Source organism: Mauremys mutica, chromosome 21, assembly GCF_020497125.1.
Source record: "Mauremys mutica isolate MM-2020 ecotype Southern chromosome 21, ASM2049712v1, whole genome shotgun sequence".
NCBI lineage: Eukaryota > Metazoa > Chordata > Testudines > Geoemydidae > Mauremys > Mauremys mutica.
In genome coordinates this window covers 12,423,021-12,446,728 of record NC_059092.1, presented here as the reverse complement: position 1 = coordinate 12,446,728, position 23,708 = coordinate 12,423,021, and the positions used below count along the sequence as shown (strand labels likewise).

Below are 23,708 nucleotides of genomic sequence, written 5' to 3'. Positions count from 1 at the left end.
CCAGGGAGAAGTCAGTCAGGGAGGGAACTGGAGGCCTCCTAGCTGAAGGCTGACTCTGCCAGTAAAGGATGTGACTAATCCTGTAAAGCTTGTAGATAGTTATCCCACCACCAGTGTCTGTCTAAGTAAATAGTATCAGAGGGGTAGCCGTGTTAGTCTGGTTCTGTAGAAGCAGCAAAGAATCCTGTGGCACCTAATAGACTAACAGACGTTTTGCAGCATGAGCTTTCGTGGGTGAATACCCACTTCTTCAGATAAGTAAATAAAGACACAGGTGTTGCACAACCCTGAAGCCTCTCTGAGGCTTATTGGGGGTAGCAAGCAGGCCCCAGGAAGAGAGGCAGGACATGAACCCTGTTACATTATTGAATCCTTGATCTTTGTTGAGATTCCTAACAAGCATGCCAATTAGGATAATGGTAGTGCGGGTTCTTGGTGCTGTGGACAGAGGATGACTAGGAATGAAAGACCATCAACTCATTTCAAGCAGACTACCAAAATGTCTTATGGTACTAACTTCTGGACAACATGGCCCTGGGTTAGATTTGAACTGGCAATAGAGGTAGAATTCTATATTCCATTTTCCAGTTCCCTAAACAAACCTGTCCCTGACATTATTCTTCTAGATTGTCAAAAAAGGCTTTTTAATTAAAAAAAATGGCTATATTCAACTGTGAAGTAAAACATCTATATTAATACAGGTAAATATTAAATTATTATACCTGAAGAGGGTTGACAAATTTCCCCTCGATTCTCATAATGCTTGATATTCCAACGTCTTCATCACTCAAAGGGAACGTCAAATCTAAATCTCTGTTTATTGGGATCTTTTCCAATTTAAACTGGATAGTGGTGTTGTTCAGAATGTGGAAAGCTGTTATTAAAAGATATACATACTTACATTTTTATTCCCAACATCTACAGTATTAAATACTAAATCACATCATACTGAAACGTAACTGTCAAATTAAAATAAAGGCAAAAATTACATCACCATGGAATATATTATTACCTGGAGACTGAAACTGGCTCTTTTTTGATATGGGACTGAATAAGTACAGCCCAGAAAGGACATCGTAAGTCTGCTTTTGCTGATCTAATTCTGAATCTTTCGGTTGCTCTAAAAACTTTTTTCTTTTTAAATTGTAGTTCTGATCATATTTTAGCAAAGCTGTGCATGGAGGCAACTATTCAGTTTTCAGATTAGGAGTGCAAAACCTGGATACAAATAAATGTGAATTTGTCCACATTGTAGTTAAATTCCCAAGCAGCACATTTTATGAAGAGCCTCTTTTTAAACAGATATTTATTTAAATACACTCAGGTTTTAAACGCTACTTGCTAGTCAAAAGAAAGAAGCCAGAGTTTTTCATGTTACTTACCATGACCTTTATGTAATGATTCAAAAAAATCATGACGAGTAAAGTTGGCTTCCTCCTGGCTAGTAACACTGGGAGTACTTGAAGGAGGGTGTAACCCCTGAGTCATCTCACTTGCAGACTCTCTCCTGACCATAAACTGGTTGCTATTTAAAGAATACATTTTAATATCTTTAATTTCAACTTGCAGTCTGTCACTTCTAGACTCATCTTCTCCTGGCACAAAATTCTGAATAGATATTTGTCCTAGATGTCCTACAAGCAGTTCAGGGCTACCTGGCTTGCGAGGTATTGATACAATTGGTGACTCAACATTTACATTTAAGATAAGCTTAATGGTATCAGTTTTGAGAGTTGATGGTCCAAACCCATCTTCTTCATTATCTTCTAAATTGAAAGGGTCTCTTGATCGTGGTGTTGTATCAAACAGAGAAACCATTTCACTGTATTCAGCAGTTTTAGTTGCCAGGACAGAGGTAACTTTTGTTGCTGCTGTCTTCAGCATGCTGCAGAAATTCTCTTCCAATTCATCCATGGATAAAGTTAGTTCTTTCAGAAATTTAGCTGAGTGGTTATAATGTAAAGAAGCCATTTTGAGGTTCAGGGAGCATTCTTCTCTTGACTGCTCTACAAAATTGAAGCTTAAAGCATCGGGGAGGCTACTTTCCTCATGAAGCCTGACAAATAGAGATTCAAAGTAGCCAATATCATTGATGAGATTTTCATACCTTACTGTATTCCCTATGCTGACAACATACTGGTTCTTAACGTTATCTTGTGTCAGATCCATAAGGTGCAAGCAGCCAAGAGAGCCATTTACATCCAACTTGTTACACATGGAGACATTAACTTTGGTGCCACCAATGCTCGCTGTTGCAATTTTTCTGCCATATTTTTCTCCATTTGCCATTCCAACTGTCCTAAGGAGGAGTATATTTAACCAGTGAATGTCCACTGCTACTTCTATATTTCGTGCATGAGTAGACTGAAAGGTTTCCTGCTCCCTGAAATTTCTTTCCAAGTCAGTCATTAAAGGTTGAGGGCTAGACTCTTCTTTTTCCTTTGGGAAGGATTTCTGGAGAAACCCGATCAGCTCAACAATTGTCTCTGGGTTAAGAATGATATCCAAGTTGTTCACCTGCACAGATATCACTTGGAGCGTGCTGTCCAAATTCATTGATGGGCATTCTGCACTCACAAATTGATATTCCAGTTTAATTAAAGATTCTTGATCTTTTGCATAATTACCAGATGAAATATTTGAGGCTGCTGCACATTTCTTTGTCAAACTGGCCACATCAATTGGACAGGCTTCATTTGGTCCATAAATAGGAGACTGTGCCCTACTATCTTGAAGTCTTCCTGTCGGAACATCAAAACTAAGATTCTTGTGAGAAGCCATCAAAAGATCAAAATCAGAGCCATATGTTTGCATAGTGTCAACCAGTAATAAGCCATGAACAGTTAGTGACACTTCTGCATCATAAGGCCTCTTCACAAAATGGGCATTGGTGCCAAAAACCTTGAGTACAGAGATATATCGCCCATTGCTTTCAACACCCAGCTGCATACAGTTAACTTTAAATTCAGCTAGAAGAAGTTGAGACTCTACAAGAACCTCTCTAGTATGTTGTTCAACCATCATAACACTCTGTGTTAAATTCATTACAGAATCATGCAAACTTCCACGCTGATCGACTTCTGTGAAAATCTTCTCTTTCCCTATGTGTAAAGCATCTGGGGACTTAGTTTCAGATGTACTCAGCCTTGCAAAACAATTCTTCAGAGCTGATATTTTATCCTCATTGATATGTATTTTCAAGTCTGGTAAATTCCCAGATAGGACAGCTCCTGGGTATTTTGGATCAGATGTGTATACCAATCTGCGCTCCAACTGCAAATGAACATTGAATTTTTCTACCACGTGAGTTGGACCCACATCGCTATCCTGAACATGTTTCCAGTTATCTTTCACTCGTCCAACCATGATCTGAAGATCCATAAATGACAACGTGTATCTCTCATACATTTTTTTACTCATTAAGTGTGCCTGTAGTTGTTCTTCACTGATTTCTCCTCCAGTCAATTCAGATGTTTTGATTCCACTACTTGTGCTGGCCTCAGAAGGTGGGGTATTGGGAGGAGTTGCAAGAGGTGTTTTATATTCATCATCACTCAGTTCATTGGCCTCTGATGACAAACCACCTGCACTCTTCTTTTTAGACTCATCTGTAGATTAAAAAGGAGGGACTCATCAAAATCATACATTCTTTTCCTTTGGATACTTCTAAAATATTGACCTTGTTGTATGTTTTGATTTTACACAATGGTCAAGAAATTGTCACGTGCAATACTCATGTAGTCCCCAATCTCTTATCACTAGATTTGATAACAGTAAGAACGCAAAAAGAAAAGTAACCACTATATTTCTTGCACGTGGTACAAAAGTGACAGACATATTTTTAAAAAACAATTTTAAAAATTACACTTGTGAATTTTTGTTAATCTATTATTAAAATATATTATTACTATTACTGAAGGAGATTAGAGGAAAATATTTTTTCCTATGTTGATGTGATGCATTTGACAACACTTTGGGCCTGATTCAAAGGCCACTGAAGTGAGATTATTCAGACTAAATTGACTTCAATGGGATCAACCCTTGTGTCTAATCAACTTTACTGCCAATAGAAGAGAATCAGTAAAAGACTAATCTTGCAATTTCCACTTTTGTTTCTGTGTGATTTAAACACAGCATGAGAGGAGAGAAAAATCATGCCACTCAAAAGAATCGAATTCCTCTTTAAACCTTACTAGGGACCCAAATGGATGTTGTGAAAATAGTTTACTCAGAGTTTGCCCAGTTCAATCCATAACGTAGCAGTTACTAAAAAAAGCTGTGAAGACCTTGCAGAAATTGGTTTTTCGATATGCTAGAAAGAGGTAGAATGGTATGTCTAAGGACCTTGAGGGTGAAATCCTGGCAAAACTCCCAATGACTTCAGTGGGATCAGGATTTTACCCTGGACTGTAGAGTTTATCAGCATCATACTATTTTCCACTGAGGAGACATTAAGGGTACGTCCAGACTACCCGCCGTATCGGGTATCGATGAGACGCGATATATCGATCCCCGAACGCGTTCCCCGTCGACTCCGGAACTCAGGTTACAGATGTAAATTGCCACAGGCAGACTTCAGATTTCATACTAGGTCCTATAGAGGTAAGGCCAGCCCTGGACTAAAGTTTACCCTCTCCCAACCTTCCCCAATAAATATGGTGTTAATACTACTAAAACTGTATGTGTGCCCAGGCAAATAGAAGAATGCTAGAGTAGAAAAAAGTGTGTTTCTACCTTATACATATAAACAGCTACAATTTATTTCCAGGTCATACCTTGAGAATTGGTAAGTAATATTCTTCCCAAGTCCAATACTACTAACACCGGGTCCACAAATTTGAAGTCATCAGGAAAGATCACCTGAGGGGCGGAAATATCGAGGCAGACTGTCCAACGTTTGCTGTTTTCCTGAAAATAAAATAATATTTTTCTCCCATTCGCAAAACAAATGCAAGAGTCAATCCTATCCAAATTATGAAGTTCAAATAGCAAATCTCCACTGATACTAAGTTATCTGTATAAGTATAACATGCATTTGACACTGTTTTATGAAAAAGTATCAGAGCGCAAATATTTTCTTCTCAAAGAAAAGATCTTTTAATTTTTTCTCGTTATAATAGCTACTTATGACATATACATTACTAATACAGTTACCCTTCAATTTTCAGGAAGGGCAAAGTAGTTTCCGAGAGCAGCTGAGAGATGATTACTACATACTTGGAGAGAATTTAAAAAAAAAAAAAAAACCAACACCCAACAGCTTCTATTGATTTCAAAGGGAACTTGAAATTTGGGGAACTTTGGGGATCCCTTCCATGTTTCAGAACTAATATAAAAGGGCAAGGAAACAAAAACACATTTCTGAGAAAAAACTTACAATGAAATCTCCCACTAGTAAACGATCAATCGTTTGCCTGATTTCAGCTTTTGTCTGCATTTTTAGTTTGTTATACTGTCTTCTAGCTGCTTCAGCCACTCTCAGCTCTAGCTCAGACTGATATCCAAAACCTGTATGAAAGATACAAATCTAACTATGTATAATTTTGTTCACATATTGCTGAATCAGGAAGAAGTGAGAATTTATTTACTGTGATTTATAAAAATGTTAAAAATGTAAACTAAGTTGTTATTTTTTCCAGGAAAGTACGTAACAACAGACAGCCAAAAATTGCATCTATAGCCTGGAGTGACCATTCCCAATAACACTAACTGTATTACAAAAGATTATTTGGCAAAAACAGAGCTTTTAAGCAAACAAAGGATTTTTTTAAATCCTTGTCTGATCATCATGGCGGGTCACACCTTCCATTTTAATTCCTGAACAAAATCTGACTAAATATACTCACGGGAATTTAAGGAAGGGCTATGAGGCAGCCAAAATCCTTCCTAATTGTATCCATGTCCCTTGAGGAACATTCTGATCTTGTGAAAAGGAAGGAAAACTATTTCTATACTAGGCCTGTCCCATATCTTGCTGCTATCAAACTATTAGTATTCAAACACTAAGGACTCAAAAAGAATCATTCACTGCTCCTTATTCTCACCCTTTCTGCCCTCAGAAGCAAACATACAGAGCTGAAGTTCTAATAGCAGCTGACAAAGTTCAAGCTCAGGTCTTAAGCCCCCAGGACAAGCAAGGATTAGTTCAGGGAAGCTCTATCCTTACGGAAGAGACACAGCAACTGTAAAAAGGAAGAGATTCCCTCTGATCAAATCCAAGAGTGGCAACGATAGACTTGAGAGAGGGACAGATTGCTACAATAGTAGCAAATTAAAGGTGGAAGTGTAGGGAGATATCCTGAAGGCATATCCTTTCTACTTCAGAAATCAAGAGAAGCCCTGCACTATTTCTTGATTTGAATTTACAATAGAAACTCTTATTGCTTCTTTACCATAGTAAATATGAGAAATCAATCAAATTTGAGAAAATAAATAGGACATGAAAAAAGTATAAAACAAAAAAGGTTAACCTGAGGTATGAACCCTTCCCTTGTAGAAGAAATCGGCTACTTTCTTAATGGCTTGTGGATTGTAAATAATATTTAGAGGTCTGGTACTGACTTCCAGGCGTCTCTCAAAATTGCTGTGGGCTGGGTTTCTCTCATACAGCATCTCAAATACTGGTGCATCGGGGTCTGCATCTGAATCAAGATAACAAAAGAATCTAAAAGAAATTCTGTCTAAAATAGCAGTATGGAGGGTATAAAAATTTTTTAGTTTGCATGGGGGTGGTTAATATCTGATGATCACTCATACTTTAGTATTTAAAATTTTTAAATTACAATGGATATGCCCATGTTGGTACAACCAAAGCAGCTCAATTTAAAAATAAACATTTGTAGACTTTAAAGGTCAAAAGAGACCACCGTGATCATCTTTTCTGACCTCCTGGATACCGCAGGCCCCAGAACCTCACCCGCCCACTCCTGTAATATACCCCTAACCTCTGGCTGAGTTAGTGAAGTCCTCAAATCGTGATTTAAAGACTTCAAGTTACAGACAATCCACTCTAGTTGAAACCAGCACGTGACCCATTCCCTGTGCTGCAGAGGAAGGCGAAAACCCCCTAAGGTCTCTGCCAATCTGACATAGGGGGAAATTCCTTCCTGACCCCAAATATGGCAATTAGTATTTGTCTATAATTAAACAAGTAAAATTTTCAAAACTGGGTACCTAAAGTTAGGTTCCTAACTCAAGCAGCAACCTCATTTTCAAAGATGCTGAGTATCTGCAGTTCCTACTGAGTTCAATTTATCAAAATCAGGCCATTTATTTAGGTGCATAACAACCCAATCTTGCAAATTTGCTTTGCAAAGGTGGATCTCTGAGCCCATGCAAAGCCCCATTGACTCCAGCGTGGAAGATACCCTGCAAGTTTCTCTATGCAAGTTCAGAGCCTAAATATGGAAACAGGAGCCTAACGTTAGGCATCAATGTTTGAAATTTTTTAGCCTAAGTATTTCACTAATATGTTTTTCAAATGCATAATCTGGTTGCATGCTCAGATCAGATATAAAAATGAAAATATTACCAGTGCTCTGATTAGTCATTTCTGCAGATGAAGTTTGGAGACCAAAGGAGGAGACGCAGCCAACCTCTTTTTGCTAATTAGAACAAAAAAAAATTGAAGACCATAAAACTGAACATAAAAATAAGCCATTTAATGTACACACCCCAAATTTAAGTTGTGTTTTTCCTTATTATATTTGTTGCCAATTTTACAATGCAATGTGATTTATAATTATTATTATAATGCCATTATACCATGTATTTTTTCTTCATATAACCAATAATGAAAGAAAGGAAAACAATTTGCATGTCAGCATATAAGAAGGAAAAGCTATCCTTCTTAGTCAACAAGCTGATGTCTGAATAAAAATTGCAAGTGGAAATCACATTTCTACTAATTATAGTTAATAGACTTCAAGTCTTCAAGGCTAAAGCAAAATCAAATCTTTCATCCACCTCTGGTAGAAACACTTCAATTCTTCAGTGACAATACTAGAAGAAAAGTTCCTGGATCCTAGGTTTGTGGTCTAGAACTAAATGAAACTGAAGCAAGTTTTCCATGGGAACCAAGGTTTTTCGAGGGGGCAGCGGGGGAGAGAGTTGGTAAATAAAGCAAGAACAAACAACTCTCTAGCTAACTAAGCAGCAGTTCAATAACTGGCTCTGAATAATAATATCCAGAACAACAGTCCCAAAGATTAAAAAATGGGAAGAGCTCTATGGGGTATCCTTGCAGAGAAAAAAAGTCAAACATCATTCAGACATTTTCCAGTTTATAGATTTTCTTCTGTGCTTATGATGTTAATGCTTCATACTAAGATACATATGAAGATTAACATCAGTATTTCTATATTCATGTTTTGCTACTTTTTTTTAATTTAAATATCAATCCTATAATGGCAACAGTACTATGTCAAGATGTAATTGCATTCTCCTACATACAGGATTCGGGAAGACAAGAACAGGAAATATGGTTCCTTCTGTTGCTAAATCTCGCAGAAAAAGGCCACCCAGTTGAACTGTGAGAAGGGAAGAATTTCTGCGGGGAAGGGATTCTGCTAAGATCTTTACACCTGGAAAATAAAGACATAAGTGGCTATATTGCATTCTAGGGAAAATAAATGTATTTATGCATGAGAGATACAAGTGTCATCTGACATTCATAAGCAAGCTAAGAAACAAGACAAGAGCTAAGACTGGACAGTTATGTTTCACTGACAGCCTTTTAAACCATCAGTTTCTCATTGCTAAGCGTTTCTTCAAATTTAAGAATTAAAGCTGTTGTAATATAAGGGGATTTATTTATTTATTGCAAGTAATGTGATTAGAAGTGTCTGCAAATATTTGCCTCAAAATGTTGAAAAATGCATTTTGGAATAGATTACTAACAGCATTTGTTGCATATTTATTTCTACAAATGTATTATCTCAACTCAGGACTAAATACCAGAAAAAAAATTCAAGTTATAAAATTTCATTACTGTGAAACTGTTCAAATGTCAAAGTAAAAAGATTTATTACCACGCTCTACATAATAAAACTTAAATGAAAGTTCAATAAGTTACATTCGTATTCACACTCTCAATTACCTACTTCAATCCTAAAATATTTAAAGCGGTAAATGTATAAACTAACAAAACACAGGCTTACCAAGGGAAGTGAGATCTGAACTTGAATTGTTTCAGTACTGTTCCATGACATTAGCTCAGTCATGAGTGGCTGCATTGTTTATAAAGCAGGAGAAGCTCTTGTCCTATTTTAGGTATGACAACTATCAAAATTTGAAATATGTTACCTGAAAATTCCAGCTGCATGAAAGCACTTTCATCTATACAGGGAGCCCTCTTCTCTTTATGCAACAAGGTGACAGTGCCACCGTGCAACTGGAGATTTAATTTCGCAAACACATGATCTCTCTTTGTAAATGTGTTCATACTGGAGGCATCTGCAGCTGGATCAAAAAATTCATCAGCACCTAATTTAAAAAGGAGAACAAGGTGAGTTTAACAAACAAGCTACAATGACGGCTAGTGAGCAAAAACTTGAGACTTCATTTTTGATGAAAGACAAAGATGGCCTAACTACGGGGGTGGGAGGAATGAACAAGTAGACAACAGCTTATTACTTGCTCAATCAGAGCTCAGCAGTCTATACTGCTTCTGCAATAGTTATCACTATGAACAATTAAAACAGTGCAGACAGCCGCAATCTTTATGCTGCTTTAGAAATAAGCCATCTCATCAACTCTAACAAAAAACCCACAGAACTTTTAATTTAGTTTTAGTTGATGATTAAGAAAATTATATTTTTAAATGTTTCTCCTTTATACATATTTATTTAGAAATTTTAAGTCTACATCTCTCTCCTTTTAATGATATGAATTTTAAAAATCATTTCAGTTCATCTTTAACAAGTATTTAACTGAGGGCACATCTACAGTGGAAAAAAAAAAAAAAAAGAAGAAGCCTCAGAGCCTGGGTCAACTGACTTTGGCAGCTTGCACTACAGGGCTAAAAATAGCAATATAGATGTTCCCATTTGGGTTGGATCCCAGCCTCTGAGACCCATGCCCCTCATTGGGCTTTAGAGTCCAGAATCCAACTCAAGCAGTTTACACTACTGTTTATAACCCCATAGCACAAGCCCAAGTTAGTGGACTCGGGCTCTGAAACTCACTGACACTTTTCTTTTTTTTCCTCCAGTATACACATTCCCTAAGGTGATAATTTGGATATAAAATATTATCATACCCAGTATGTCTTCTGGATTCCACTGTTCTTGTGTTTCTGGTAGCAGTCCCTCAAAAGGTTCACCTTCGTATGTTTGCTGAGCGTATCCATACCAGCCCCCCCACCCAGGAAACCAAGACTGAAGATACTGCAGCATCCCTCTGCTACTGCTGCATTCAGAGTCTGCAGTAGGAGAAACTCCAGGGGACTCAGACAAAGACTCTTTAACACTCTGTTCCAAATAAACAAAATCAAACACACATTAGGATAAATAAATGAAAAGAAACTTTGTCTTAAAAATACAGAATACTATTTCCTGCTATGATTCCATCTACTATTTACTGAACATTCCTAAGCATAAATGCCATACAATGCTGTTTCACTTGTCAAATACATTGCTGTGTTGTCTAAACGAACTATCATCAGAATCTTGTTTTATACACCGTAAACATATCATTACCATCGTTAGCTACTGCGTATTTACAGGCATATGCATGAGTTAACATTTCTGGATTTATCCATATCGGTTTCTTAATTTTTCTTAGTGACTCAATCAACTTAACAGTTGCCAAAATCATTTGTAATGCACCCTAACCATAGCTCAATCAATAAGCATTTACTTTGAATAGAACTCTCACTCAGGGTTACAATCAGTAGTCAACATTACATCTTATGAAATGGGCCTTAAAGGGTCAATGTTTGTACATTTATAAAAGGACCAACTCTGCACTATTTATTCCAGGAAAATTCCATTATAGGTTTCAGTCTTAGTTCTCTCTTTTAATATTAAAGAGCAAGAGAGTTGCTAGTATGGAGCTCAATGTTATCGTCACCGACAGTCAGCATATGGCTAGGGGAGGGGGCTTGCTGCCCAAGCACCCTAATAATAGCACTCAGCATATCACAACTGAAGAATCGGAGCATGATTGTGGTTTTAGCACTGGCATCACACTGCTCTGCATGATTATACCGTACATGCTACAATACCTTTTACAATGAGGAAAATACAATTTCTTGTAATACTGCACCTTTAGGTTCTCAATATTATCCAGTGTACAGAAAGTCACTCACCTCTGCTACGTCATGGAATTTGTCATAAACAATCTCATGTAAAATCTTCAACTCCTCAAATGTCTGCTCTTCTTCAATACGATGCATTTCTTCCTGCAGGGCAAAAAGGTATGTTTGTGCTGGTTCACAGGCAATTCAAGTTTTATACTCTTCAAAAAAATACACTCTGAAAGGGAGATTCTTTCAAGCATCTAAGGGATTTAGTAGCACAAGTGCACAGATTTTCATTGGGACATGTGCTCCTAAATCCCATAGGTGAATCTGAAAATCTCCACAGAAGATACTGGAACACAGACATATAATGGGAATCAAAGCCAATTCGTTCATTTGATATACAATTAAACTGAGTGCATCTATGCTGCAGGCACGTAAGAGCCAAAATTGGAACTGAATTAACGAAAATGGACAAGGAAAGCTATGAAACTACTTTCTGTGAAGAGAATTCATTCCTTGAGGCCAGATGCATCAGAGACAGTGTACTTGGTAGTCTTGTTCCAACTCTTGCATGATAAGTGAGGAGTTGGATTGTCTACAACACCAAGTGTGTATGTGATGGTGGGAGGTGACTTGCAACCCTAGAACAACCATTTCTTGGATGCTTGAGGGATCTTACTAACAGCAAAAATATATATATAAAACCAAAGATTGTTTTCAGTGCCAAAAAAAGACTTGCCTATTAAGTACTGTTTCCAAAATTTATGACTGGGTATATAGATGCTCAAATCCAATTTCAAAAGAAAACAATGTGATGATATACTAAGTAAAAATTTACAAAATTAATGAAATATACATTTTAAAAAACTACATTAAAAAGTTATTTAGGTTACAAAGTGAAGCCCTATCTATGCACTGAATGAGGTAGTGGTCTACAGAAACAATGTTATAATGGAATTAAGAGAGTATCAAACTGCATAGGCTGCATCAGTTGGCAACCATCTATCTGACATTCATTAACTTCTAAGTGTTTTATTTTGCAATCTAAATAACGTTCCTTTAACATGGTTTTTTGTATGAAAGTTTCTAGGTGTGTAGTTTTTTAAAGAATTTTTAAAAAATGACAGACACTCTTATGTACAGCTAACAACCCACCTATCATGCATCATCAGCAAGGTTTCAGCCCTGAACCTTCAGCCCTGCAGCAAAGCTTGAGCTAAGGCCAAACAACATTAGCTGGCTATAGGAGGATATAATCCTGGGGATGACCAGAAGGGAGGAGGAGGGAATGGAGTGGAGATGAACTACTGGGGCACGTGCTGGGTCTGATCAGGTGGGTGGGGAGAGCACAACCAGGTCTCTCCCCATCTCCCAGAAGCTAGGGGAATCCGTGCCTCATGGGGGAAGATGGGCCACTGGAGCCCCGTGCCAGGTGGTGGTCAAAGGGGAGCCCAGGTCAGCTCTCTCACTCTGCTCCTGTCACCTCAACAGCTCTGGAAGTTCCGAAGTGTTTCCAATACAGTGTGTGCTGCTGCTGTTTTGGCAGCAGCATGGGCCTGGCTCTTTAAAATGTTTGTGTTCAGTTACTTTGACACGCTGCAAATGAAAAGGCAAATGGCAATTTCCCAAAGTTTATAGCTCAGCTAAATCTGAATGAAATACAGATGCAAATTGAAGGAATGAAACAACACTGCAAATTGCAGGAAAACTAAATAGCAATTCTGTCTTCCATTTGAAAACCCAATCTTGAAAGAACTACCTTAAAACATAGAAATTTACTTTTCCTATGCTTCCCACACCCCAGTATGGAAGGTTTGGAACACTATCTAGTTTTTCATTTTGAAAGACTTCAAGTAGAAGTTTTCTTCTTCATCTACAAAAAGACCAGCATGAGTAATTAGTGAAGAAGCACCATTGATAATTGCAAGAAACAAGTAACAGCTAAAGGAAAAATTATCTTTTACAATACAAAGAGATTCTGTACGTGCTAAAAACAATTTGCTGCCATACAACATATTGTTTAACAAATTTAAAATAACTCTACAGTTAAATTTGAGGTAAATTTTAAAACAAGAACATAAACAAAACACATTTAGTTTCATTTAAAAAAGATGCTAGGGTCACCTATTGAGATGTTATCTATACTGTACAGTACTTGCAAATTTCAATACCTGTTCCGCAACAGACAGCGGGATGCCTTTTAACTGATTGTAATACATATCTGTGTAAGATACTGCATCTTGGGCCCGATGTAATGCGAAGTCCCAGGTAGAATGTTGCCTCTGTTCTCTGATTTCTGAAAGATTAGCGTTCAAAGCAAAGATCCACCATTCTCGGCAGCTAAAACATGTCAAATGAATACATTTCCAGTTAGTTTGATTCTCAATCCAGAGGAAAGGCTGGGTGAGAAAAATCGAGGGTCACTACCCAGGAAATAAATAGGCACCACAGCCTCAATGGCACATCAACCCAGCATATCCTACTACTACAGTAAGAAGCGCTACCTTCATTTCATCAGCTCCTGTGGCCTTTACTCTTAATACAGATCCGTGAACTGAGCGTGTGGGATTCCCCACCTTCTTCAACGAAAAAAAAAGCCAACTCATTCCAAAGGGAAAGGGGGCAAAACTCCTATGCAATTTTCATTGCTTCATCATTTCATTCTTATAACTTATGACAGAAGCACTTAAGAGCTTTGGATAAGTGCAACTTTTATTTTAGGTATAAATGCAAATTAAATTAAATAAATATAAAAGCAATACTTCACCTGGTAGAGCACAGAATATTAGAACTATAATTTCAATATATTCTAAATTCTGTGCACCATATAATCACTAGCTACCACCTTTGTGACTTTTGCCCTAACTTTAGACTACAACAGTGTTGTTCAGATAAGTGTAAAATAAACATAAGACTGCATAAAAGGGTAATTTACATCATTACATAAAAATATCAGTAGTATAAAAAAAAGAAAAACCACTTACTTGTCAGCTATCGTAACCTTTGGTTTCCATTTCCTAAATTTTTGCTGTCGCTCTTTTCGATCCAATTCCTTTAAGAACCCCATGATTTGTTGATACTGCATCTTTTAATAAAACAGCATTATAGATCAATTTGCCAGTGTTAAAGTATTCTGTAAAATTATAAGCCACTCTGATAATTCATCTGCACAACGATTAAATCTCAATTTTAGGTTTTGTGGGTCAACTGAAAACAAACAACATCTAAAGCATGATCTGGAGAAGTGATTCACTGAGAAATCATTTTACCTGTGAAAGTTTTAATGGTATTGTCTCAAGCTGGATATCACATTCAAGCCGTGGCGTATGTCGGGATCTTAAAGGCTCCTTAGAACAGTTTCTCTTGAGGATAGCTGAAGTACATACAGGCTCCATGATGTAATTATGATCACGGCTCTCCATACTTTTGTCCATTGCTTCCTGTGGGTTACAACCAAATCTATCTGTCACTGCATAGAACACACATACGCAATTTATTTAAATGATGATTTGCTAATAAGGATTCTACTAGGTGTATTACACTGCTGGAATTCCATCTCCTTTAACCAGGTTTTACCTCCTCATGAAATTGTTCTTATCAAGAAGGTAATCTTGTTTAAATATTTGGGGAAATTATTTATAGAGTGCCATAGCTGTGCAAGGTACTTCACAAATTATAATACTTTGCATTTCTATACTGTCTTCAGAGGTTCTCAAGGCACTTTATAAAAATGAACGAATTTAGTCTAACACCACTCCTATGGAGGTAAGAAAATAATATCCCCATTGCATAGATAAATACACTGGGGCATAAAAAGATTAAATCATTTATCAAAGATCATACAGAAGTTGGGGGAAATGCTCGTGCCATTTTTAGCCACAAAACCATATTTTGCATAGTAACTGAAAAGAAAAACCCAGCCTCTGTGCTTTGGCACCCACAATCTAAAGCAGTACAATCCACGCACGTACACTCTTGAATCCTGAATGGACTCCCATTGAATTCAGTGCAACTCGAGACAGATATAAGATCCAATAGCTACACTGAGGCCTAAATTAGACCAAGAACACGTCATTACAAATCAAGAGGTGGAACAAAGAGACCAGTAAATACAAAGAGAGGGAAAACTGCTCTTAGGAGAAGGTAATCATGTTGATACCATATAGAATATCAGGGTTTAATATTTATAGGCTGAATTACTATTTTACAGTCTGTATTTGCAGTACCATTGACAGGTCTCGTGGAAGCAGTATGTTTTAAGGAGAGCTTTTAAAAAAGATAATTTAAATAGGCAATGTCATGTAGTTCATAGTTCAGTTTTTACTTGGTCCCATACTAATCTTTCCATTACATCATGAATCCACATAGCTTCCAAATATTCCTAGACCTAAATCCACTATAAAATGTATTTTACATTATATTACAACCCAGTGGAAGAACGTGAAAGTCTTGATTTCTCCCTTCACAAGCAAGTAAACATTATTCCTTCCAAATGTTCATCTCATACCTGTAGCTCACCAAGAGGCAGGTCTCCCAATAAAGTGCAACAAGTATCCCAATAAATACTGAAGTCAGCAACATCCAACTGCTTTTTCCGCATCAACTTCTCTACCTTAAGTGAAAAATTTGAACTCGGTCACAATGCATCAAACGAAATGTGACAAATTATTTTAAATCTAACTGTATTGTGATCACCATTAAATATTCAGTATGTAACATGCAGCTGTTTTTTGACTTTATCATGGTATCCACAATAATTCTTAAGGATAAGATTGTTATATTATAAAACAATATTTGCAGTAATTATTTAATAGCAACCATTGTACTGCATTTTAAAAACAGGAAAAATTTATATCATTCTCATACAAAAGTGACACATCACATCTTAGCGGGTATCGTTTCTTCATGCAGTGTTAACTTTGACCTATACTCACAGGCTCATTTACAGCATTTTGCATTGATACATTTTTGATGCACACTCCAAAGGCAAATGGCTGTGAAGGATTTGTGATGCCATCCTCAAACCGCAAATGGACATCTTGAATTTTTAACTGAGGAGAGAGAAAGAAGTGGCACAGAGCAAAAAGACTGTGTTATGCTTGAAACAGATTTAGTGTACCTCCAAGAAACAAACAAGATTTATTTAAATGGTTATTCTGTGATGGGACCCTCCTGCCATTTCCTGACTGCACCCCCACAGGCTCCATTCCATATTTCTTCCTCTGTTCTCTCTGGTCTACCCATCTCCCCAGATGTTAAACACACCAGCTACAGCATTTGCCATTTTCACAAAACAGGCTATTTTTCTCTGCTGTTTTACTACCCTTGCTTGCTGGCCACAGATGCTATAGTCGTACAGAAATTCATGTTGCTCAAATAAAGACTATAATAAAAACTAGTGCTCATTAGCAGAACATAAAGTGGTGACCTGAATTAATTTTACATGTGGCAAAATCTCATAATGGTCATGGAACTAATTGAATTTTGCTGTTTCATGCTTTACTGTACGATGTCATACTCGGCCCAAGCTTTCACATCCAGAATATCTGACTTGTGTCATCACTACACACTATATCATCTCTGGAAGGCCCCAATTATTTCTAGTTATTGTTAATGACAGCCGTTTACAACTGACGGTTACCTCAGTTTTCTGTTATGAGATATGCATCAGTACATGGAAGCAATCTCTCAATAAAGAGTTAGCACAGACTATATCCTCTACATATAGGTGAAGTAAGAGGACAAATTCATTACATGGCAGCTAGCATGAATAGATTTTAGAAGATATTACAGGGAGGGTTTCATCAGCTCAGGATTAAACAAAAACTGTGAATGGCTAGCCAACTACAAAAGCAGTTCCTCCCCACTTGGTGTTCACACCTCAATTGCTAGAAGAGGGCCTCACTCTCCCTGAGTGAACTAACCTCATGATCTCTAGACTGATTCTGGCCTGCATATTTATACCTGCCTCTGGAAATTTCCATTACATGCATCTGACGAAGTGGGTATTCACCCCTGAAAGCTTATGCTCCAATACATCTGTTAGTCTTTAAGATGCCATAGGACTCTTTGTTGCTTTTTACAAATCCAGACTAACAAGGCTACCCCTCTGATACTTGTTTTTTTTTTTTGGTTTCTTTAGACAAGTTTTTTGATAATGTAGATGTCCTTATAGATTTTAATTAGCAAATGTATAGCTAAGAATAAATAAATGTGAAAATATCATTAGTTTTATTATGGCTTTAAAAGGGAAAAGTAAAAGCCCAGGCTCTAGAATTTTCAGCTTGCAACTAAGGAGAAAAGGGTTTTGCTGAGTGCCTAGCCAATATTGCTAGATGAAGATTGCATATACATTTTATTTGTGTATGTTAAACAATCTTTCAGGCAGCATCAAGCTTCATGCACCAGAAATAAGCAGAATTAAGCAAAGGTCAAAGTACCAGAATCTCAGAAGTGAATTTACATTTTCTTCTTTATATACTTTAATGCTACTCTCACATCCTAGGACTCACACAGCAACACCAACACTGCAAGCAACAATGGAAGATAATGAATTTTGCCATTTAAAATGGAAACTTCACAACATTAAGACAAAAGTCAAACTTAACAGCGACATCTACTTCCCAAGCAGATGTGAAGAACAAAACACAGAAGTTGGTCCAGTGCAAGATATTACCTCACCAAACTTGTCATGCTCAAAACATTATACATAAGCCTGTGTGTAATCCAATTTTAAAAGTTATAATATAAGTATTAACTTGGGAGGCACTCCAATATTATAGTAAGGAGAGCCATAAAGCTAGACAGCTTTTATATGGATCTATTGTCCATCGACCCCTACAAAGCAAGGAAGAATGACACTTCTCAAAGGCTCGGGAGGGTGAAAGATTCCTTCCTTCCCATAAACCCCTCACTTTGCCAATTCTAGCTTGGTTCAGAGTTCAGAGGAAAAAGGATTCTAGCACTGAAAGGGGTCTCTCTCTACTAAGTATCCACCTCCATTTTACACACATTGAGTCTCCTGAAAATAAACAAGAAGCATGTTATATACAAACTAAGTATTCTTTAGTAAATAGAATGAAAGATTGTGGGTCCCATTAGACTTACTTCAATGTTCTCTACGATTCTTGTGACTGCAGATGCAGTAACTGAATACCAGTAAGATTCTCCTTTCTGCTGTCGTTCTTTCTGAAAGCGACAGAGATCAGCTATTTTATTAAATAACGTATTTTCTTTAAATATAAGGTCTGGAAAATAAAATTTTAATGTTTACAAAGCCAGAGGAAAAAAATCTAAATAATGCAGGAGATTGCTAGTCGGACACTATATTAGAAAGGAATTGTCATCTTAAAACTCCTATTTAATAAACAATGACTTATTTGTTTTACCAAAAGTTTAGATTATAAAAGAATTTTTAAATGCCACTTTACTTTTTTTTTTTTAAACCATTTATGCCTTTTATTTTCAAAGGCTATGTTAAATGAAGCACACACAGGAAGCTAGTTAGCTTCACGTTCCGGTTCTGTTCCATTAGCACTATGTTTGCACTGCAAACACTGGTAGGGAATGTTTACTTCTACACAAAAGACTATTTTCATTGAAATAGACATTTTAAAACTATTACTTTGGTAAATAGCTTTGGTAAATAGCTTTGGTAATATTTTTTAAAAACCACATTTTGGGGCACGAACTACTCGACAATCTCTTGGAAGGTGGAAGAGCATTAGAAGAAGTATTGCAAGTCAAAAATCTATTCAATATGAGGTAATTTGTTAATGTTATAGAACGTGTGTATTAAGACAAAATTATAATATAATTTACACATCACACAAGGATGAGGATAGGTAACAGATGCTTTTCTGTACCAGGACAATTACAAATTGTCTACTAGTTACACTACTTCTGAGTATAAGGTTAGAAACTGTACTTAATATCAAACTATCAGTAGTAATGATATCAAGCTAAAATATGGTTAGCAAGAAATGTATTAGAAAATATTTATAGTTAGCTACTGTTTATATGATTTACTATTATTCTGGGGTTAAAGTGGCAGAGGGGGGTTAATCCCTATTTTGATATTCTGAAATATCCCCCTACACAGACCGCTTGCCAACTACTAAGAAGATAGGATTTTAGTAGAAATGTAAAGCAAATAATCCCCAGCAAGTTCTTTCCTCTATTTTGTTTTATTAAAATCTCTCTTTTCATAACATATTGTCTTCCTTTAGTCTCTTGTCTTTTCTACTGCTGTACATATATATCTTACTTCAGACTGGAGTCATCTATTGTATTTTATAAATGTGTGTGGGGGTGTGGGGGGGAATCTATTCAGCAGCCCATAGTAGGCTCCAAAGCATCTGTAATGACAGCGTCAATCACCAACATAGTACAAGATCTTAGAAACAACAGCATCTGTGGTTATAGTTCAGATCAACATAAGCATGGGTTAATGGAACTCTATCAGTAATTCACAATAATTAACGTGTTTTGGTCAAAGGGCCCCGAGTTCCTAACATTACGTATGAAAATAAATACACATTGAAAAGGTGGAATTTTCAAAAGTGCTATAAAAAGTACATCCCCACACTCAAAATTACAACATGGGCAGCAATAATCAGAGTGTGATTTCATAACACCCACATCATCTTCCTACCAAATAAAACTAGAAAAAAATGTTTGAGCTACACATTTATTCTTTCCTGTATCTAGAAAGAGAGCATTCCAGAGTTGCAGGCTCTCAGTGGAGCACAGCCTGCCTCCCATCTCCTTGAGAATATGCCAATCACAGGAAACTGGACAGCAGTCAGTTCCTCCAGTAGATTGGTCCTATATTTAAGATTTTGCATCTTAGCAGTCATCTCTCAAAGCACATTTGTGGAATAACAGGCAATCAGCACAGTTCCTAAAGCATGGAAGTAATTAACACATGTAGATAAGGGCTCTTGAAGTTGTGCAGCTATATACAGGTTGCAACTACCAAAAGTGGCTCTCCATGGAAATTCCAAACAAAAAGCATATTTGTAACTTAGTCAAAGTATGGATCATTGTGGAGCAGTAAGGGTCCAAAAGAAAAGGAAACTTGTGAATATCTTGGAGGGAGGGGAAAAAAACCCAAAACCATACGCTACCACGTACAGCTCAAAATAAAATATATATATATATTTTTTTTTAAATGTACACCTAAGTTGCTACGCTTACCAAACTTCCTAGGGTAAACCACATTAAATGATCACAGAAGATTCTCCAGATATCCCCAGTCCACCACCAATACTTCATCTGATCTGGGTTGAGCTTTAACCGGTATCTTTAATCAACTCAAACACTGGCCAGGTAGCAGTACAGTGCTACAGTGAAATTGCTGTGATCTGAAGTGATGATAAAATAGATCGGGTCTCCTCAGCCTACTGAGGAAGCCAAAGACCAGGCTGCCTTATCACTTGCAGATCAAATCATAACTTGGTTTCCTGGATATTGACTCAAAAAGAGACTTATATTTGGTAGAAGATTTAAATGTGATCAATCTTCTGTAACAGCAAAACAAAATCAACTCCTTTATTTTTAAAGATATGTCCTATGTTACTCACTTTCCATTTTTCTTCCAGTGCTAAAAGAAGAGCTTTCTTGTGTTCTCTTTCCAGCAACTTCTCCCTTTCTTCATCAAAATCTTCTTGTTTTTCTGGTGCACCAATTAAGTGGAGCTTTGAGATAGATATCACCCAGGGATCCACATGTGGGCGATAAAAAGGTATCTGGAGCGTTATTTTGCCAATGAAACCTAGAATCACCAAGATGAAACATTGTTAGAATCCTATAGAGTTACATTGTTATACTCTACATAAAGTGAGAAAGGAAAAAGACGTAATCATTGCAGTGTTAAAACAGAATTTGATCTACATAAATTCAGATTCCATTATTTGTTCAAGAATTTGACACTTAGCTGCTAACTCTTATTTTAAGGTCAGTTCCAGCTATGACTTATTACTAAAGGATCTCTTAAAAGAATCACCAGTGTATGAAATGCTTCATACTTGTAGCAGGAACTAACAAAATGAATAATTCCTGTAGAGAACACCTGTCACACACAAATACAAACCTGCTTTTACTTCAAATGGCAACTCCAGTTCCTTCAAGGCATCTTTCTTTAATGGTAGGTTTTCCAATTCAACAGCACCTGCAGGAGGAAGAGAAATAGCAATCTGTTGAGCAAAATAAAGTTAAAGACTGCTTGGCTAAGGATTATGAACTTAATACCAATAAGAAGTTTCTTCTTTAAAACTAATAAAAATAAATGAAGTGGGATAAAAATTCTATTTCATGAGCAAAGCAAATCTATCATTTTAAAGAATGAGGCAGTTAGATGTGATATTTAATATTTTGTAATATTTTCAAATGCCATCTGCCAGAGTTATTTGATATGATCACACCATATATTTCAAGGTGCTTAATCTGAACTTCTCCATCAACAGCAAAGCATCTGGAAGGCAATTTTTTTTTTTGACAGCCAAAATTCCATCCTAGAATTATTTCTTTAAGTAACCAACAGTCAAAACTGGCTCCTTGCAGTGTAAAAAAATTTCTTCTCAAAACAAGTGAAGATGAGGGACTACATTACGTAACTCAGTCAAGACTTTTTTTTTAAAAAAATCATGAGTTATTACCCCACCTTTCATGAGTGAGTCAGTGAGTATTCAAATAAGTTCTCACCATTATCTGTTATGTACATTCTATAATGCGAGAAGAAATTTCACAAGCATGCACACACAAACTATCATTGCAACTACATATTGAAAACTAAAGCAACTGTTAAGCTGCCTATTTTCCATACAAGCTTCTCTCCAAATCTCTCCCCTCGTTCACCGTAAATACGCTATCAAAAGCATCTGTATCTGCTTGATACAACTTTCCAATTAACATTTGCTAAGCACTATTTCTCACCTTCAAAATTCTCCTGAAATCCCTGTTCCATAGAGCACTCTAGATAGAGATGACATGACACTGTTTGCTTTACTGGTTTTCAAAAATTACATGAATAACCCGTATCATCAGCTGGACTCATGTGTGCTATTTGATATATGTTCTGTAAAAATACTTTAAATATTGTACTAAATATCTTGAGAATACAATGATTTCCAGAAACACTCGCTATTGTCATTTGATATTTAAAGGAACTCCAGTTTAAAAAAAAAAAACAGATTTCCATTAGAAGATGTTGAATCTAGTACTGTTGCAAGCAACCCCTATGATTACTGTATCAAATAGATTAAAAAAATATTATTTCCTTCTATTTTGTCAATTTCTTTACTTGACACAGAGGCACAGTGGTCAAGTGCATAGTCACTTTCACTGTTCATGGATGGTGCATAACATTTGCAAGGCTCTGAAAGAGGTTCCTTACTAATAACAGCAGCAGCAAAACTGAAAATGAAACAAAAGAGGCAACAGACAAGTGTGTGTGTGTGTGTGCGCGCACAGAAAAGGGTATGCCTGAGCACATTTGGAGTTGTTGCTCTTGGGTGTTCCCAGAAGACCCTTCAAAACATCAAGAGTAGAGTAGAACAGAAAACCCATATAGATTTTGTTACAGATTTCAAAAACAAACCCTCAGTACACCCTAATAGTGTGTGTTATCAGAAAATCATTTTTTTCATTAGTCTATTTAAAAAAAAAAATAAAGCTGGCACTCTGGGAAAGCAGGAAGACTTACTATACAATTTAAAAAAAATGAGTCTTATTTATGTCAATTTATTACTACAATATAAGAACAAGGACGTAAGTGCTAATTAGTAAGACAAACGTAAAATATAGTCAATATATGTTTTCCAGCTTTCAGTGAATACAAAATCATTCTATCAATATAATTCTTAAAATATAAAACAGAGATACATCAAACAATGCTAATAACCCTTACCTTTCAGAAGAGCTACTGAGAGTTGGTCTGTGTTCAGGTTATTGACATATTTGCCCAAATAGGTGTTGAGGACCCAGGCTACCAGTCCCTCCAACATGATTGTAACCTGGGAGGGGTGGCTAAGATTCTGTTGTCATGCTCTGTTCCATAGTTCAGTTGTATTCTGTTTTAAATGCAAAAGGGAAACACGTCTAAGAGATATACTATGTGCTCTCAAACCATTTCTCACCCTCCAACATAGAGAAATTGTGACACAATTGCAAACAATTTTCACTTTAATAATCCCATCCCAAAGGCACTTGGAAATGAATATTAAGTACAAGATGTTTTCCTAGAGCAGCTGCTTAAAAAAAAGTAAGAATTTTTCTATGCACAGCTACTTTTAATTACCCTGTTAATTCTAGGTCAGAGCATAGTGCAATGAAGTTACTATTTGCACTGATTTTATTTATACAATATTAGACTGTATGAACTCCCATAATACCACCTCACCTGCTGCAATCTTTATTGTGGTAGACTGCACTAAGTTTTTTAAACCTTTTCCACACTGAGATTTGT

The 23,708-nt window shown here is 36.6% G+C and overlaps 1 protein-coding gene across 1 annotated transcript in view; it reads right to left on the bottom strand.

Moving 5' to 3' along the window:
* The window catches only part of VPS13D (vacuolar protein sorting 13 homolog D), a 185,819-nt gene that overhangs the window by 157,886 nt on the left and 4,225 nt on the right, over window positions 1–23,708 (bottom strand). The window contains exons 2-20 of the mRNA XM_044995998.1: window positions 23,151–23,313; window positions 21,336–21,413; window positions 20,827–21,017; window positions 18,350–18,430; window positions 16,177–16,293; window positions 15,750–15,854; window positions 14,512–14,682; window positions 14,227–14,327; window positions 13,414–13,582; window positions 11,309–11,401; window positions 10,259–10,469; window positions 9,304–9,483; window positions 8,452–8,582; window positions 7,532–7,604; window positions 6,471–6,641; window positions 5,378–5,508; window positions 4,776–4,908; window positions 1,383–3,608; window positions 723–874 (exon numbers count right to left, since the gene is read on the bottom strand). Coding sequence (XP_044851933.1) covers window positions 723–874; window positions 1,383–3,608; window positions 4,776–4,908; window positions 5,378–5,508; window positions 6,471–6,641; window positions 7,532–7,604; window positions 8,452–8,582; window positions 9,304–9,483; window positions 10,259–10,469; window positions 11,309–11,401; window positions 13,414–13,582; window positions 14,227–14,327; window positions 14,512–14,682; window positions 15,750–15,854; window positions 16,177–16,293; window positions 18,350–18,430; window positions 20,827–21,017; window positions 21,336–21,413; window positions 23,151–23,247 — 4,611 coding nt within the window. The 5' untranslated portion in view covers window positions 23,248–23,313. The remainder of the gene's footprint in view (window positions 1–722; window positions 875–1,382; window positions 3,609–4,775; window positions 4,909–5,377; window positions 5,509–6,470; window positions 6,642–7,531; window positions 7,605–8,451; window positions 8,583–9,303; window positions 9,484–10,258; window positions 10,470–11,308; window positions 11,402–13,413; window positions 13,583–14,226; window positions 14,328–14,511; window positions 14,683–15,749; window positions 15,855–16,176; window positions 16,294–18,349; window positions 18,431–20,826; window positions 21,018–21,335; window positions 21,414–23,150; window positions 23,314–23,708) is intronic.